The following is a 14,316-nucleotide window of genomic DNA, read 5'->3' as shown; positions in this document are numbered from 1 at the left end:
TAACATCCAATTCAAACTTATTCTTCTTAAGCTTAAATGGGATTAATGTTGACATAGGCAAGAATATTAATTACGTTTTCTTCGTTCCTAACTCCTTTTAGCCACTGCATTCGTATCAACTTGTCGCGCACACACCTACTTAAACCTATCGTAAATGTCTTCTATTGGGATAATTCGCTGCGTATAGTCGGTTAGGCACACATGCGTTTTGATGAAACTGAGAAAACACAACCAACGTACGTTTCGGCAGACATTTTGTAATGCGATAAACACAATCGCAGTAAAAAATCTCAGATAGATAAGTTTAAACTTTGACTATTTAAAACGGTAAAATGAAGCATGATGCGTATAGAGATCGATTCGACAAATTTCACGGCCTACTAAAAAATCAGTACCAGTACTATGGTATACTATGTAAACTAAGATAAATAACGAACTTTAATTTCAATAAGAACAAAAATTCAACTTCTTTTGAGTTTTATTTTTTTTATTCATATTATAAGTTAGGATATAGATATTGAGCAGCGGAAGTTTTGACTATCCAATGACGTGAAAAAATTCATATGGTTGCTTTTTTTTTCAGAAAATAAATATTTTTTCCATTCTGCAAGAAAACGCCATCTGGTGGCAGGGTACTCAATGGCAATTATCTCGCTCATGGCACGATAGGAAAAGCCTTTTTTAAGGAGTCCAAGTTTATTAAAATCAATTTAGCTATTGTGGAGTTATCGACATTTATTTTCGGAATTGTTGGGGAACTCCCACCACTTTTCTTTCAGGGATAGAGTCAAAAATATCTAACAAAAAAATTTTTCTCGGCTTTAAAACAATGATCAGTTTTAAAATTCGAGACGTCTATAACATTATATTATTAATACTATTTTTTTGAAAGTTTTAGTACCTCATTACCCTAACAGGGACACCCAGTATTTAAGTAATTTGGTTTCATCGCGCAAGTAATATATATTTTTTTATATACATATAAAGAAATTTATACGCATATTAAAAGTTAGTCCTCTGGTGGTATGGTTTACGTGGAATATGACATACCGTGCCACAAATTTTCTGTCATTGAGAAAGTGATTTTGTGGTTTTTAATTGCACTCTTAATTGGCTGCCACATTTTCACGGAAATTTAAAATAATTGTTCTCGTTTATTGCAATTACCCACGTTTTGAAACACTTGCCTTGGATTATTGGTATTGTTGGCAACTGTGACTTGAAGTTCCTTTGAAAGCTAAACAAATTATGCTACAATCGAATATGTTTGGGAAGTTGCGTTCATCTTGCCGATATGCCCAAAGAAAATTATTCGTGTCAGATAAAAATTTTCAAGAAACACGTGAATGTTAAAAGCTAGAAAGCGAATCTGCATGAATCAGCTACACAATAGCATTGCAACATCTGCTCTAATGTTGCAAAACAACAGAACCCTTGTAGGTAATTAGTGTTAATTTTAAATAATTGGATAATGGAACAACAGGAAACGTCAACGGTGGTAATCAGGTGGTTAGTTGTACAGGATGGACAGTCCAAAATTAAAAAGATGTTTATTTACAATCTGACGGTGTCATCAGCATGTATCTGATTATAAAATTTTTATTTTATATATAGTGCTGGAATTTTTATGTTTTTTTCAACGGTTCGATGACAATGTGGAACTTTATTAAAAATTTGAGATATATACAGAGTATATATAAATTAAATATTTTATGTCAATATATCTAAATACCTTAGTGTTATATTTAATGTATACTGTCATTATAAATAAGTAGAAATATGAAATAATTTATATGAATATGACTTTGAGGTTTATAATGTGTTTTCAACACAATGAAATTATTATTATTAAAAAGTTTATTTGATTTTTAATTTAGATTATATTATTAAATTGTGTTTTTTTTTTGCCAATTTCTGATAATTATTATCTTATTTATGATTTTAGTTTCTTTAAAATTAAATTCATGGTTTATTAAATTTTCGTGTTTATCTAAAGCGTAAGGTATTGAATTCGCAATCGTTGATTTATTTTTAATTGAAGTTTTAATTTATAATAGAGGAAAAATAGATTTTATTCTTTTTATAATTTGTGGTACACTGCGATATCATTTTTAAAAAGGATATTTTTATTTTTTCAGATAAATAATTTATATATGGAATTGCAACATATTTTTGGATATTGTGTTTAATTGTATGATTTTTTGATATTTTTATTCTAATTATGAAACATTTATTTTCGTCGTTTGACACTTGATGTTATTTTTAGGGAAGTGATTTTTAATTAATTTAATTTAATTTTAATTTTTTTTAATTTAATTTTAATTTTAAATTTTGATACAAATTCTGGTCTATATAAGGTTATGTGGTGATAGCACGATCTGTTAAACCAATAATTACAGAATTTATGTATTTCTGTGGTGATTCATTATATTTATTATTTTGTTTGGCCCATATAAGAAAGTAGAAGACTTGTTTCCGACATGTTGTTGAATTCAATGACTTATTTAAATGTCGAAATGTACTAATTGAATATTAATATTTTTCTCTTTATTAAAGGGTGAGAAAAATTTATTGAAATTAGGCGCAAATTTTAAATTGATATTTCGAAATAACTTACAAACAGGATTGCGTAGATTTTCATTGTAATTGAAAATTTCAACTGATAGTCCATTCAAAAAACGCACACACAATTTCACTCAAATCGCCACAATCTGCGCTGCTTTAACTGAGTGCCGGCGGCATGGCGACTGCTTCAGAGAAGAATCGTACGGTGTCCACCATATCTTCCGATAAGAAAGTGGAAGCATCGCGCTTTTTGTGGTAGGACGATTTACGCGTCGAGGAAGGTTCAATGTCAGGGTAAATCCTTGCTGAATCATTTGCAAGTGAGAAAGTTTTTTGGTGTTTGAAGCGGGTCTAAGTTCATACCGCCAAAATGTGAGTCAATTAAAAGATATTAAAGAATATATATTTAATTATAATATTTTTTTATTTCTTTTTGAAATACGCCTTTTGTAGTTACAACTTTTTTTGTTTTTTATATTTTAAAAAAGTTTCAAAAGTTTTATTCAAATAGTCAACAGTGTTAACCTTAGAATGAATTTTTATAGTGATGAGATGAAAAATTGTTTTTGTCTCCACGAAACTCTTATTTCCATTTTATGTAATTTTTTATAGTTGACCCAATTAATTCAGGAGCGTAGTTTGATATGTAATTTTATTTAGGTGCTTATAATACCACGAAATATCTACAATAGTAATAATGTCGTATAATTTATTTTCGAAAATGTAGAATATAATTAAAATAAAGGAAATAAAATACAATACAGAAACAAACGGAATTAAAGATAATTTAAAATATAGGGGCAAAAAACTATACATAAATACAGGATTTTTGTTAAAATTTACTAATAAATACTGTATACTGTATATTATGGAACAACATTTTTTAATAGTGCTTCAGAAAGGCATTCAAATCATTCTTTCGGTATCTATGTAAAATATTAACAAACAGCTAAATTTAAGCATGAATACAAATTAATAAATTGTTGCTGTTAAAAATGATAAAACGGAATTCTTCTAACTGAATCTTTATTGCTTAAAACATGCGCACATGTGCACCACCACCACAGTTCCGTAGTTCTGTTGTTCCTCTTAGTTTCTGGTCAAAACAATAACACAGACCACAACCAAAAGGCACAGAATACAAAATAGACACTTCTCACTTAACTCTAAGATATAATATCATGATTTAATAGTTGCGACATTAAAAGGGAAATGATGGACTAATAAATAAAACAATATTTCAAAATAAACGGCGGTCTTAAGGTTAGGCTGTTAAATCTTTATATTCGAAAAACTTTTTTAAAACTTGGCACCGCGACCGAACGACAAAAGCTTTGAAAAATTAATTTAGGTGGCCATTCTAAATGAAGTCCGAAAAATTAGAAAACCCAAACGACGCATAATGTTAATGGCAATTACGTACCATCTAAATGAGGCAGAGCGTGGCTTGAGTTTATGCTCATACCTATATGTCGTCATAAAAAGGGTAAGTAGTTTCCTACGTATCTTGACTAGTTAAATTAAAAAATAGTTGAAAATTCTAACAGTCATTAAGATAATTATTTTTGCTTTACTTGAATTTGTTATCTTTTAGGGGAATGAAATGTAATTCAAAACCGATAATCATTTCATTCAGTCAGTTCTTGTTTCTTGTGACGGCCTTTTAGTTTAGTGTATTAATTAATTATTTTAAACAGCTCAATTTTTATCTGAAAAAAAATACCAAAAAGACGTTTTTAAGAAAAATTTTAACATTTAGCAAAAATATTTTTCTCTTAACCTAGTTACCCACTAAATAGAAGCCAAAAAATAGGAAAATATTAAACAATATATCATTAACAAAATTAAAACGCGACTCAAAACAGAGCTGAGACCAAACTGCAAACATACACATGCGTATTATTAGTTGCATACTTCAAGTGAAACGTTTTCATTGTATTATAAATAGAATAAAAAGCAGATTAGACTAAATAAAAAATTTCACACTAACATTAACTTTTAATTGTGGAGACAAATCTCAAACACTAACTTTTCAGTACGAAAACCATTTGTACAGCAAATGAAAGTGATACTATTTACAAATTTTCTCGATTCCTCCTGAGTCAGTTGTTAAATCGAACTTGACGATTTCAAAAATCATCTTTGGGGTTCTTCAGAGCGTAATTGAAACTACTTCTTTTTCTTCTTCTTTGAAAATGAAAAAAAATGTAATAAGTAAGTACTAACCTTCCTAAAAATAAACCAATATAAACTAAACGAAAAGACCGCAATAAAACAGTAAACATTATGACCATAGAAAACAATTTTTCTATACTCTGCCCAATTTTACCAAATTAGGCACGGATCAAGTGTGTCACTGTAAAACCTCAGCTTCGTTACCCAAGGGCGCGACACTTCCGGTATTTTAGCCGTGAGTTTGGGAGCGATCCTATATTTTAGGTTCTAAGATTTTAGCAACGGAATTTTGACGTTTGTCAGGTCTGATGGTCGTCTTAGAAAAATTAAGCAACGCGCTGATAAACTTTAGTTGGTCATTTATTAAGCACTTGCTCTTCTCGTGCCAAATCAAATTCATGATTAAAATGACGTTAACCAAATTTGTATATTCAAATAGTAGTAGAGTACCTTTACTTTTTATTTTTGGTATAGCAAACACCAAATTCAGTAGGAAAACCTTTATTACAATAAATAAAAAAAGTGGTAATAAATAGTAACATTCTCAAAATCAGGCGTGCACGTCAAAGACTTAAACAAATATAATTCATGTAAAAAAATGTCGCAAAAAAATTCTACGCGGTTCGTGAAAAAGTACAAATCACTGAAAACTGAGCCCATATTTTTGCGTGACTTGCGGCGTATGCGTCGACGCCACAGCCATTAGCAACGGTACGTCGTTAACTTCCAAATGAAGCGCCGAAGTTAGCAACTCCATGTTGCAAAACTCGCTAACTAGCAAGAATTGCGCCAAAGCTTTGGAAAGCACGCAAAGCTCCTGCAGCTTTTCTTCTATGTGCATAATACACTAGAAAATGATTAGATGGTAATGTCGTACCGTCATAAAACCTCATACATACTTACATATTGTGGAGGAATGTGTAGTTTCCACATATGGAGGAGAGATTCCAGCATGTTTGCCACAAACTGGGACATTCCAACTCTGACTCCCGTCGATCCCTTATCAATTACATATGTGTGACTAGATGTAACTTGAACTTCCCTGCAAATCATCAACCATGCTCGATAAAAATGGAATCCAAAGGGCAATCGCAACTAATAAAAGTACTCACCAGGTGTCGGTATTGGCAACGATCGCCAGCGACTCTTCCACCGGTTGATCCAAGAGGGAATGCTGCGTGTTCAGGGCCAAGTTACTTTTCAACCTAGAACCCCAGTATTTCTCCGGTTTTGTGATACCTTGCAGCACCATGTCCGGCATAAAACTATCCACCAACTCGTTGATTACGGTGGATGTATATGGTACAGAGTAAGGCGGTTTTTCACTGCAAGCAGTTCTGTAAAAAAATAGTTTCCAGGCGATCATGTTCTTTATCTCATCTTTTTTGTTTTTAAACATGTTAAGAAGAACAAAAAAATAAAAGGCAGAGTTAGTAGTCAACTTTTTGCCAAATTAGGTAGAAGACAATACTATCAATTTTCTTTTATTAATGGAACATATAAGTTTAATATGATGACACGCTGAAATATCATACTTTACATTTTAGTCCACTCATTGGCGACAAATCGCTGTATACTCGGTGTAAAATGTAGAATATCATGATGAATGAAAAAATTTAAAATAATAGACCAGGTACAAGTAGACTTAACTAACAAAAGTGTACAATTAAAGACAAAAGTTAGTGAAAAACTTCATAGAACTGAGAGATGAACACTTTTAAAAGTACTGAGAATGCCAATAACTGGATCGATATCTCTTGTATTAAACAATCTGACCATTCTCGTCAAGCACAAGAAAAATGCCGAGTTCTTTTACAGTAAAGATAGTGTCAGAGCGAATTCTACATATCTAATTTAGTTACATTGATCATCATCACCACATATAGAAGATCTTTCATGCGCCTTCTACTAAATGTATAATATACAGGGTGTGTCACTCAGAAAACGTGGCATTCACAAATTTCGAAACACATACAGTAAAAAACGACACTTGGTATAATTCTAGATTCGAAAATAAAGAAAATTCATTAAATCTAATCTAAAGTGTTGTATATTTGCAAATATTACTATTTAGCCTAATCTATTTTAGTGACTTTTCTTAATATGCTGATTTTTAAATAACAAGTCTTGAGATTGTTCGCAAATAACAAAAAACGAGATGACTTAATAGTACTTAATAATACCAACGTCATTTAAAAAAATATTTAAAAGTATAGAACCAGAGTGCCATCCCCGGAAAAAACAGGAGAAACTTTTTATTTTATTTTATCTAAGCCAATTAACTATATCCCACTTAAAACCCATAGCAAGAAGTTTAGCTAATAACAAGTCATGATTCACCCTGTCAAAAACCTTCAAGAGGACTGGTGTCGTCACAGGGTCCAAACAGGATGTGTCAGAAAATTGTGAGTATTTTATTTTATATTATGTAACTCGAAACAACCTTGGGTAGTTAATTTTGCTTATGTTGATATTTTTTTAAAGAAAAAAGTTACAATCATGCAAAGGAATTGTATTTAGGTTTATTTTTTAATGGTGAAGGTGGCTCAAATGTTCAGTTTTGTAGTGTGGCATAAGATGTTATACACACCACAAATGATCTGGAATGTTATGCTAGATCACCATCCAAATGCAACAAAATGCTATTTAACAAATTTAAGGAATTAGGAATGACAACCTTAATAGAATCACAATGTCTTGCAAACAAATACTAATTATGCCGCCGTCCTTTTTTTAGCTTCAAAGATTAACTTAATTTTATGGTTGTTTAGTTTACGTATATCTATATTTTTTATAAATGTGTTAATGATTGAGACAGACACATTTTACTATTATTTACCTATAGCAGATACAATATTATGCTAAACCAAAAAAAATTCTTCTTGATGGACAGCCTCTCCAATAAAAAATTTAAGTAAGTCTGTAGGAATCACACCAGAAGCATCGCAAATCATCAGCAAACTTACTTTGGCATAGGTATAGAGATGAGCTTCATGTTGCGGGCCATGCCATCAGCATCAGTATTGAAAGGTTTGGAATTTTTCCTCACGCTATCCTTGGTCAGCGCCTGCTTGCTGGTGGAACACAACTCGTTAGCGCCCTCCAACTCAGACGCGTTTGACGGCGTCTGTAGAGCTTCAACTTCTTCTGGATCGCTTTTGTAGCTGGAAAAATCCAGTTTGATGTTGGTCTCCACCGTCGAGAACTGATCAAGAGCTTTCTCCCCCAGAGGTAGACTTTCCAACTCCAAGTTCTTGCTTTTCATGTAATTCTTCACCACTTGAGGGTACTGTTGCAGATTGAACTTGGCCCTCGTGTACTTGAAACGGGGTTTAGTGGATTTTCGTTCTTCTGGCGGCTCACTTTGGCAACGAGTGAACTTTTTTGATTCGGATTCGGAATGTACATCTTCGCCGTTCTGTACGCTGATGGAATAGAGCGATTCATAAGAAGTGCTGGGCATTAGAGTCCTCGAGCAGTAATCGTCTCTAAACGGATCCGGCTGCTCATGGTGCTTTGGAAATTGGTAACTTATTTTAGAAAAACTCAAAGAAGACGGCCTCTTCGACGATGACACCTTTCTGAGACTCGTTTCCACGTTGGATGTTTCATTGGCTTCTTTCTTCAAACCGACGAGTTGCTCATTGTCGCCCAAAACGAATATAACGTCCTTGTCTACATTATGATTTAAATTGATAGGTTCTTCCATTATTTTCTGAAAGTCGTCTCCATCACCAAGGGCGAACATATTTTGCGAACTCTTGCTGCAACTCCAATTCCTACGGCACATCGGCGTTTTCGTTTCCGGGGGCAGATCTGAACCAGTTTCTAATTTTGATAAATTCAGATTCATCTTTGACGATACCCTCTTCAAACCGAAACCACTACCTTCGCATTTAGCTTCACACTCAGTCTTCAACATCAGATTATTGAAGGTCTTTGTCTTGCAAAGGCCTTTTCCGAAAGAATCGTCTTGAGTTTTTATGATAGGACGGATTTCACACTTTTCCATTTTCGTGCTATCCACCAACATATCTTTCAAGTGATCTTCGTACTTCTTATAATATTCAACGGGAATGCTATCACATTTCTTGCAAATCATTTCCGCGCTCTGGTTTTCTTCTTCCACTTCCAACCTTTCCAAATTTCTCCGTTCCACTTCGCCGAAACGGATAAAATAGGTCAAACAATTGAGTATCTTACGGATGGTAACTTTATCGCTACCCGTCACCACGGTTTGAGCGGTCTTCACGGGATTGCCGATCGCCCCGTACAAATCAGTCAGCTGGGCCCACAACGCGTTATACGGCTGGGGCAAACTATTCGAAGCGCCGTTAGGGGTCGCCGGCATAGAGAGACAACTCGATACCCAGCCTAGATGATGAGTTAAAATGGCCGTTAACAAGGTGCTGATAAAACTGGAAGTAAGATAATGGAAATTAGTTCGCAAACAAAGAATACCTTGTGAGACTCTGATAAGCTTTTAATTCAGCCTACTCAAACTTTTCTACTACTACTATTATTAGTTTTTTTTATACTTATCCATGTTACAAAATAAAAGCAAGGACATAAAAATTGGAGAGCTACATACAAAAATTTACTAAAGTAAATTGTTATTACTTAATTAAAATTAAAAAATATAAATTGTAAAATTGTTAATTAAAATGCCAATATATGCAATGGTATAAGGTAATTCAAATTTCAAATTCTCTGACTTTAGTGAAAAATTCGGGAACATTTTAAAAATTAAAAATATTCAGAAGGTTCAAAAAGAATCGACTACATAACTAAACAACAAAGTGTTACTTTAGACTTGACAAAAAAATGATTCAATAACTCAAAAAGTGCCAAGGTTCTTAGCAACTTGAAAAATTTGAATTTTCTCAATAGACAAACCTAAGTAAAATGGTATTGCAAAAAACAGTAACACAATTTAAGTCCTTTAAGACATTTAAGTTATGTTTCAGTAAAAAACGTATTTATGAAATTATTAGATCACTTTCAATAAGAAAATGGAAAAATCTCCGACGACAGGTAACCCAGAATTGTGGTTTTTCCACGTTTGTCAACTATGAGTTAATAATGGTTACTGCTACGAGACATCATCAAAGCGGACTGTTCTTAAAATACTTACAAGTTTGTGCTTTTTATGTCCAACGCTTCTAAGATTTCACAAAATTCGCTGACGAATTTCCCGTAATCATCACTTACTCCGCCACAACTATCCCTTACCCCCCCAAAGTCAGCACTTAGAAGTTTTCCCAGGCGAAAATTGAAAATCTCAGGTTTGCCGAGCCACTGCAGTCCATTAAAGGAATTAGTCAACCTTAGGTTGCCGTTATCATCACCATTCCCGACCAAATCGTATGATTTAGTCCTACTGATCACCGACTCTTTGGAAGACGCACTAATACTGATTCCACTATCACAGTTAAGGGAAAGAGAGTGCCAGAAATTTTTTAAGATCTTTGGCCCGTTCAAAAGGTTAAGTAGCCACGCTGCCGTCGAACCACTTAGATCAACCATTACGGACATAAACGTCGGCGGTTTGTGGTAAGCGGCTTCGACGACACACCTGGCGCGCCACAGCATAGCTTCGAGCAACGCAATGTGCTCCATAAAAAACTGAGTCAGAAACCTGCAAAATAATTATAATTTTAACTAGGTATTGGAGTCAACAACTTAACCGAGCTGGTCATTACTCTGTCATTTCTTTGGGAATTTCTATAACGAAAGCCAACCCCAATTTACTCGATCGGTGGTGGTGGTTCCGCTGCAGCACTTCTTCAGCGGAATTAGGCAACGAGCACGTTGAACTCACTAGAGACCTGCTCGACGTCCTGAGGAATCGCCTCAATAAGTTGCTCGATGAAAACGATAATAACGGATCGTTCGCAGCCTTGTAAGGAAATATCGACTCCCAGGTGGAAAAATCGACAGAGTTCAAACTTGAGTACGAATAGTCAGTACATCCCGAATCAACCGCTAAACTGTTCTTCGACGGAACCCCTCTCGGCATCTCGAGCATCGAGTTCTGATGCCTTTTGCAAACTGCAAAACGGTGATAAACATACATCGAATCAGGTTGGACAGGAAACGTCACGTGTGCCGATATCAACAGTTTGTTTTGTGGACGGTCGCCAAAAAATTCATGTGAGTTCAAAATGTTACGAAAAGCACGTAGGCAACGATTTCTAAATTAGAATTTGATTTGTGGGACAGTTTATAGCCGAATATTATTCAAAATATTACAAACTAACTTTTTATACGAGCGCGCCGAAACGAAAGCAATGTTGCGGCCAAAAGGATATAACATTGACATAAAAAAATAATTAATAAAAATTCATTAAACATTAGTTAAAAAATATATTTTTTAAGCGTTATTTCCATTTACACTACTGGAAACACATAGGTGCTAAGTTTCAAAAGCTCAAGCTCAAGCATTTAGCCAACATTGCGAATTATATCGTTTTTAGTTCTCTGTAGGTGACAAACTCACAATGAAAGCACTATTAAACATGAAATACGTAACTTAATTGAAAAATGAGATGTAAGTTCTGTTTCTAGGAATAAGATATTTTACTTCCAAGTTATAAGTTCTTTTCAACACCATGCAAAATTAAGATACTAAAATTTGATTCAAAGTCATCTATCAGTGGGTATATAGGTACAAGTAGGCAGGGTGTTTATTAATTGAGGGTCGATACTTGGATAACTTTAAGAACAAAATCTAGCATCAATAAATCTTTTAATTTTTGAGCAAGTTTTAAGAAAAAAAATCGTTTTCATCATAATTTTCTTCTCACTTTGTATTTGTATGAAATTTTATATACACCTTTTAATTTTTTTTTTTTCAAAGAAACTTTCACAGGCTACTTTTTATAAAAAATTTTGTTGAGTCGGTTTTGTTCAGTCGAACTAGCTCACGTTTCGGGAATCATCCTGTTGGCTTCTTCTGAGCTTGACTTTCAGGACGATTGGCGAAAAATTAGCAAGTATCACAAATGGTACGCAATGAATTTTCTAAAAATTAACATTATTTTTGAAACTTTTAGTTTTGTGTAAATTTGGTGAATTAAAAAAACATTTCCTTAACTCACAGCTAGTTATAGTTATAAAATAGCATAATGACAGTATATAGTACTGCACATTATTATTACTACGATTTTCCTTTATTCCTACCTAGTACAGTATCAGATGCTGTGCTGCGATCCGATAATTGCTCACTGGAATAAGTACTGCTGGCGCCGGAATCGTCTAATTTAATGGAATGTTCGAAACTGTGACTCAATACGTTGGCAAGGTAGGCGGGTTGACTAGAAACGGAAACTTTCCTTCGTGTAGGCCGGGGACTAGGAAATACCTAGAAGTAATGGTGGTTTGAAAATGAGTTAACTACCCCTTCCTCAGTACCTGTGTGAACATAAGACCTGACGGTTCCTTCAAGCTATGTATCTTGAAATATGTACCACGAAAGCTCATCGCTACCGACCCGAACATCATTTCAGACAGCTGCCGATAATCCGAACTCGACTTAACAATCTGAAAACCTACCGGTAAGGCAACAAGGTTTTACAAAAACGAGACTAACTAACCAGATAACCAAAGCCATTTGTGACTTCGACGAACTTTTCATCTTGGTTCGTTTTTTCGATAGGAATTTTTTGGGTAGCGCGTGAGTCAAATAAAAGTTTTCTACCTCTGAAATCGCACTCCCTAAATAATACCATGCGCACTTGCTCGACATTGAACTCGCAAAGTTTTTCGCTAAAAGAAAAATAATGGACAATACTTCCAGCGCGCCTTCATTAAATTTAGATAAAATTATTATTGTTTCTAAAAATTCACCTCATCCCAAACTCGAAATACGCAATTAGTTTTTTGAACCTATTTTGCAGTTGAGCATCGCGACACACATCAAAACTGGTAGCAAGGAGCAAAGAAATTCAACTGACCTTTGCAAATTGTAAATAAATGGTCGCATGACTGAGATAGGGGATAACGTTGCGTTTGCTGACTGAATAATTTTCAATCAGTAGTGTTTATTGAAGCGATAAGAACAATAAAAACAATACAATGAATTTTACTATAATCTACATAAACTGAAAAAATATATTTCTTACGATAGGTACACCCGTAATAATTGGATTTCTATCGGTCATTTTTGCTTGACTCCGCTAAACATACGATCAACTTAACGAAGTTAAAATATGATATCTACATGATGGGAGATTTTTTTTAATTCATTACTATAAAAAGGTAAATAAAAACAAAGGTTTGTGTAAAAATATTCTATAGCTTTTCCGAAGTGAGGAAAGTAAGTAATCGTATTTTCTGACAATTAATCGTGGATACCGCAACCGTATAATTGGTTGCATACTCCGAGGACAAGGTTTTGACTGCCTATGAGACCCAAATAGGGCATAAGTAGAAAGTAAAGTCGTTTTTTTACATCATTCAACAAAAAATGTTTTCTTTTTAAGTTCACCGTGGGCAATGGCAGCCGAATCCTTGCAATTAAAATCCAGCTACATTGAAAGAAGATATTGACAAAAAAAATAATGAAACGTTTTTCTAAAACACTGTACATGGAAATTGAAAATTGAAATGTAACAATGACCGAACAGTCACGGTAATGTAATTGCTATGATAACCACTGATTACATTAATTTACAATTTCTGGAAGATTATTTACATTATAACTTGGTGAGCTAAGGTGAGACTAACAACTTCAAAAAAGAAAAGTTCTCACAGGCTGTTTTCTCCTTTGTGATGAAAGAAACAAGCAATTTGCACTTTCAAAATAAGTTTTGATCAAGCGGTGATTTGTGTGTTTGTGGATTTTTACTCTATTGACCCCAGTTCTTAGAGTGCAATTACCCAAGTATGCAAGATTAGAGTTTAAATTCAAGAAAACAATAATTTAAAAATTCGTTATTTTACATTTACATAGTTTTCGGTAGCGATCAAGAGTTCAGCTGCAGGAATTTAATACTTATGCCATTTGTCCAATTCTACCTGCTAACCATTGACATTGACCGTTGTCCGTCAATACACACCTGACATTCTTTTCCTCGTGTCTGATAGTGTTAGATGTGGCTTTAACTCGTGGAAATAGTTTATTAAAAAGAGCCATATCACGAAACCCTCACTATGCACATTCATATGTACGCTAACGAGCACGAGATACGCTTCAAACGTTGCCAGAAAGAAAACAATATGTGAAAATCACGTGCGTGCGGATAGTCATATGATACACTAATCTCCTTCTCTTCTCTCTCACTCTTCCATGACAAATACGATTTACAATTTCAAACATTTGGTATTGAGTACGTTGAGAATGCGGGTCACTGGGGCTGATTTCTTAATTTATGCCAACGCAATAGAAGCCACAACAGTAAAAATTCGTAATATTGCACAAACAAATTTAAAACAAGCGCGTACGAATCGATCTAGACCGAAAATTAGTGTTTAACGTATATTGACAATTCAGAACTTTTTTTTTCAATTTGTAAATAACAGTAAATACAAATACAATTAAGAAAATTGACATCAACCATAGATAACATAGGTTAA

At 33.8% G+C, this 14,316-nt stretch overlaps 2 protein-coding genes across 4 annotated transcripts in view; both read right to left on the bottom strand.

The window, feature by feature from the left end:
• LOC132696539 (uncharacterized) overlaps positions 1-2,745 on the bottom strand; it is a 28,376-nt gene extending 25,631 nt beyond the window's left edge. Inside the window, exon 1 of the mRNA XM_060661424.1 lies at positions 2,618-2,745. Within this exon, the coding sequence (XP_060517407.1) occupies positions 2,618-2,671 (54 nt within the window). The 5' untranslated portion in view covers positions 2,672-2,745. The remainder of the gene's footprint in view (positions 1-2,617) is intronic.
• A 2,490-nt stretch (positions 2,746-5,235) lies between these two features.
• On the bottom strand, positions 5,236-14,289 carry LOC132696806 (folliculin-interacting protein 2). 3 transcript variants are annotated; one of them, XM_060661847.1, is made up of 10 exons: positions 13,800-14,289; positions 12,336-12,507; positions 12,154-12,282; positions 11,923-12,103; positions 10,443-10,791; positions 9,875-10,378; positions 7,707-9,158; positions 5,853-6,077; positions 5,640-5,782; positions 5,236-5,587 (listed from the first exon to the last, which is right to left on the bottom strand). In XM_060661847.1, the coding sequence occupies exons 1-10, from the start codon at positions 13,874-13,876 to the stop codon at positions 5,511-5,513; spliced, it is 3,309 nt and encodes a 1,102-aa protein (XP_060517830.1). In that variant the 5' UTR covers positions 13,877-14,289; the 3' UTR covers positions 5,236-5,510. The 3 variants fall into 3 exon arrangements, with proteins under 3 accessions (XP_060517830.1, XP_060517828.1, XP_060517829.1); XM_060661845.1 differs by having other exon boundaries at positions 5,644-5,782; XM_060661846.1 differs by lacking the exon at positions 13,800-14,289 and adding an exon at positions 12,589-13,782 and having other exon boundaries at positions 5,644-5,782.
• Between the last annotated feature and the right edge of the window lie 27 nt (positions 14,290-14,316).

This window comes from Cylas formicarius, unplaced genomic scaffold (assembly GCF_029955315.1).
Source record: "Cylas formicarius isolate icCylForm1 unplaced genomic scaffold, icCylForm1.1 PGA_scaffold_1__22_contigs__length_36826433, whole genome shotgun sequence".
NCBI classification, from domain to species: domain Eukaryota; kingdom Metazoa; phylum Arthropoda; class Insecta; order Coleoptera; family Brentidae; genus Cylas; species Cylas formicarius.
This window is presented reverse-complemented; position numbering and strand designations above follow the sequence as displayed.

Bases quoted from the DNA above. Each gene is read 5' to 3' on its own strand.
- LOC132696806 (XM_060661845.1), bottom strand. From the start codon at position 13,876: ATGGCTCTTTTTAATAAACTATTTCCACGAGTTAAAGCCACATCTAAC. The intron at 12,508-13,799 runs GTGTGTATTGAC...TTTTTCTTTTAG, and splicing joins CACGAGGAAAAGAATGTCAG to CGAAAAACTTTGCGAGTTCA. The intron at 9,159-9,874 runs GTAAGTATTTTA...TCTTACTTCCAG, and splicing joins GACATAAAAAGCACAAACTT to TTTTATCAGCACCTTGTTAA.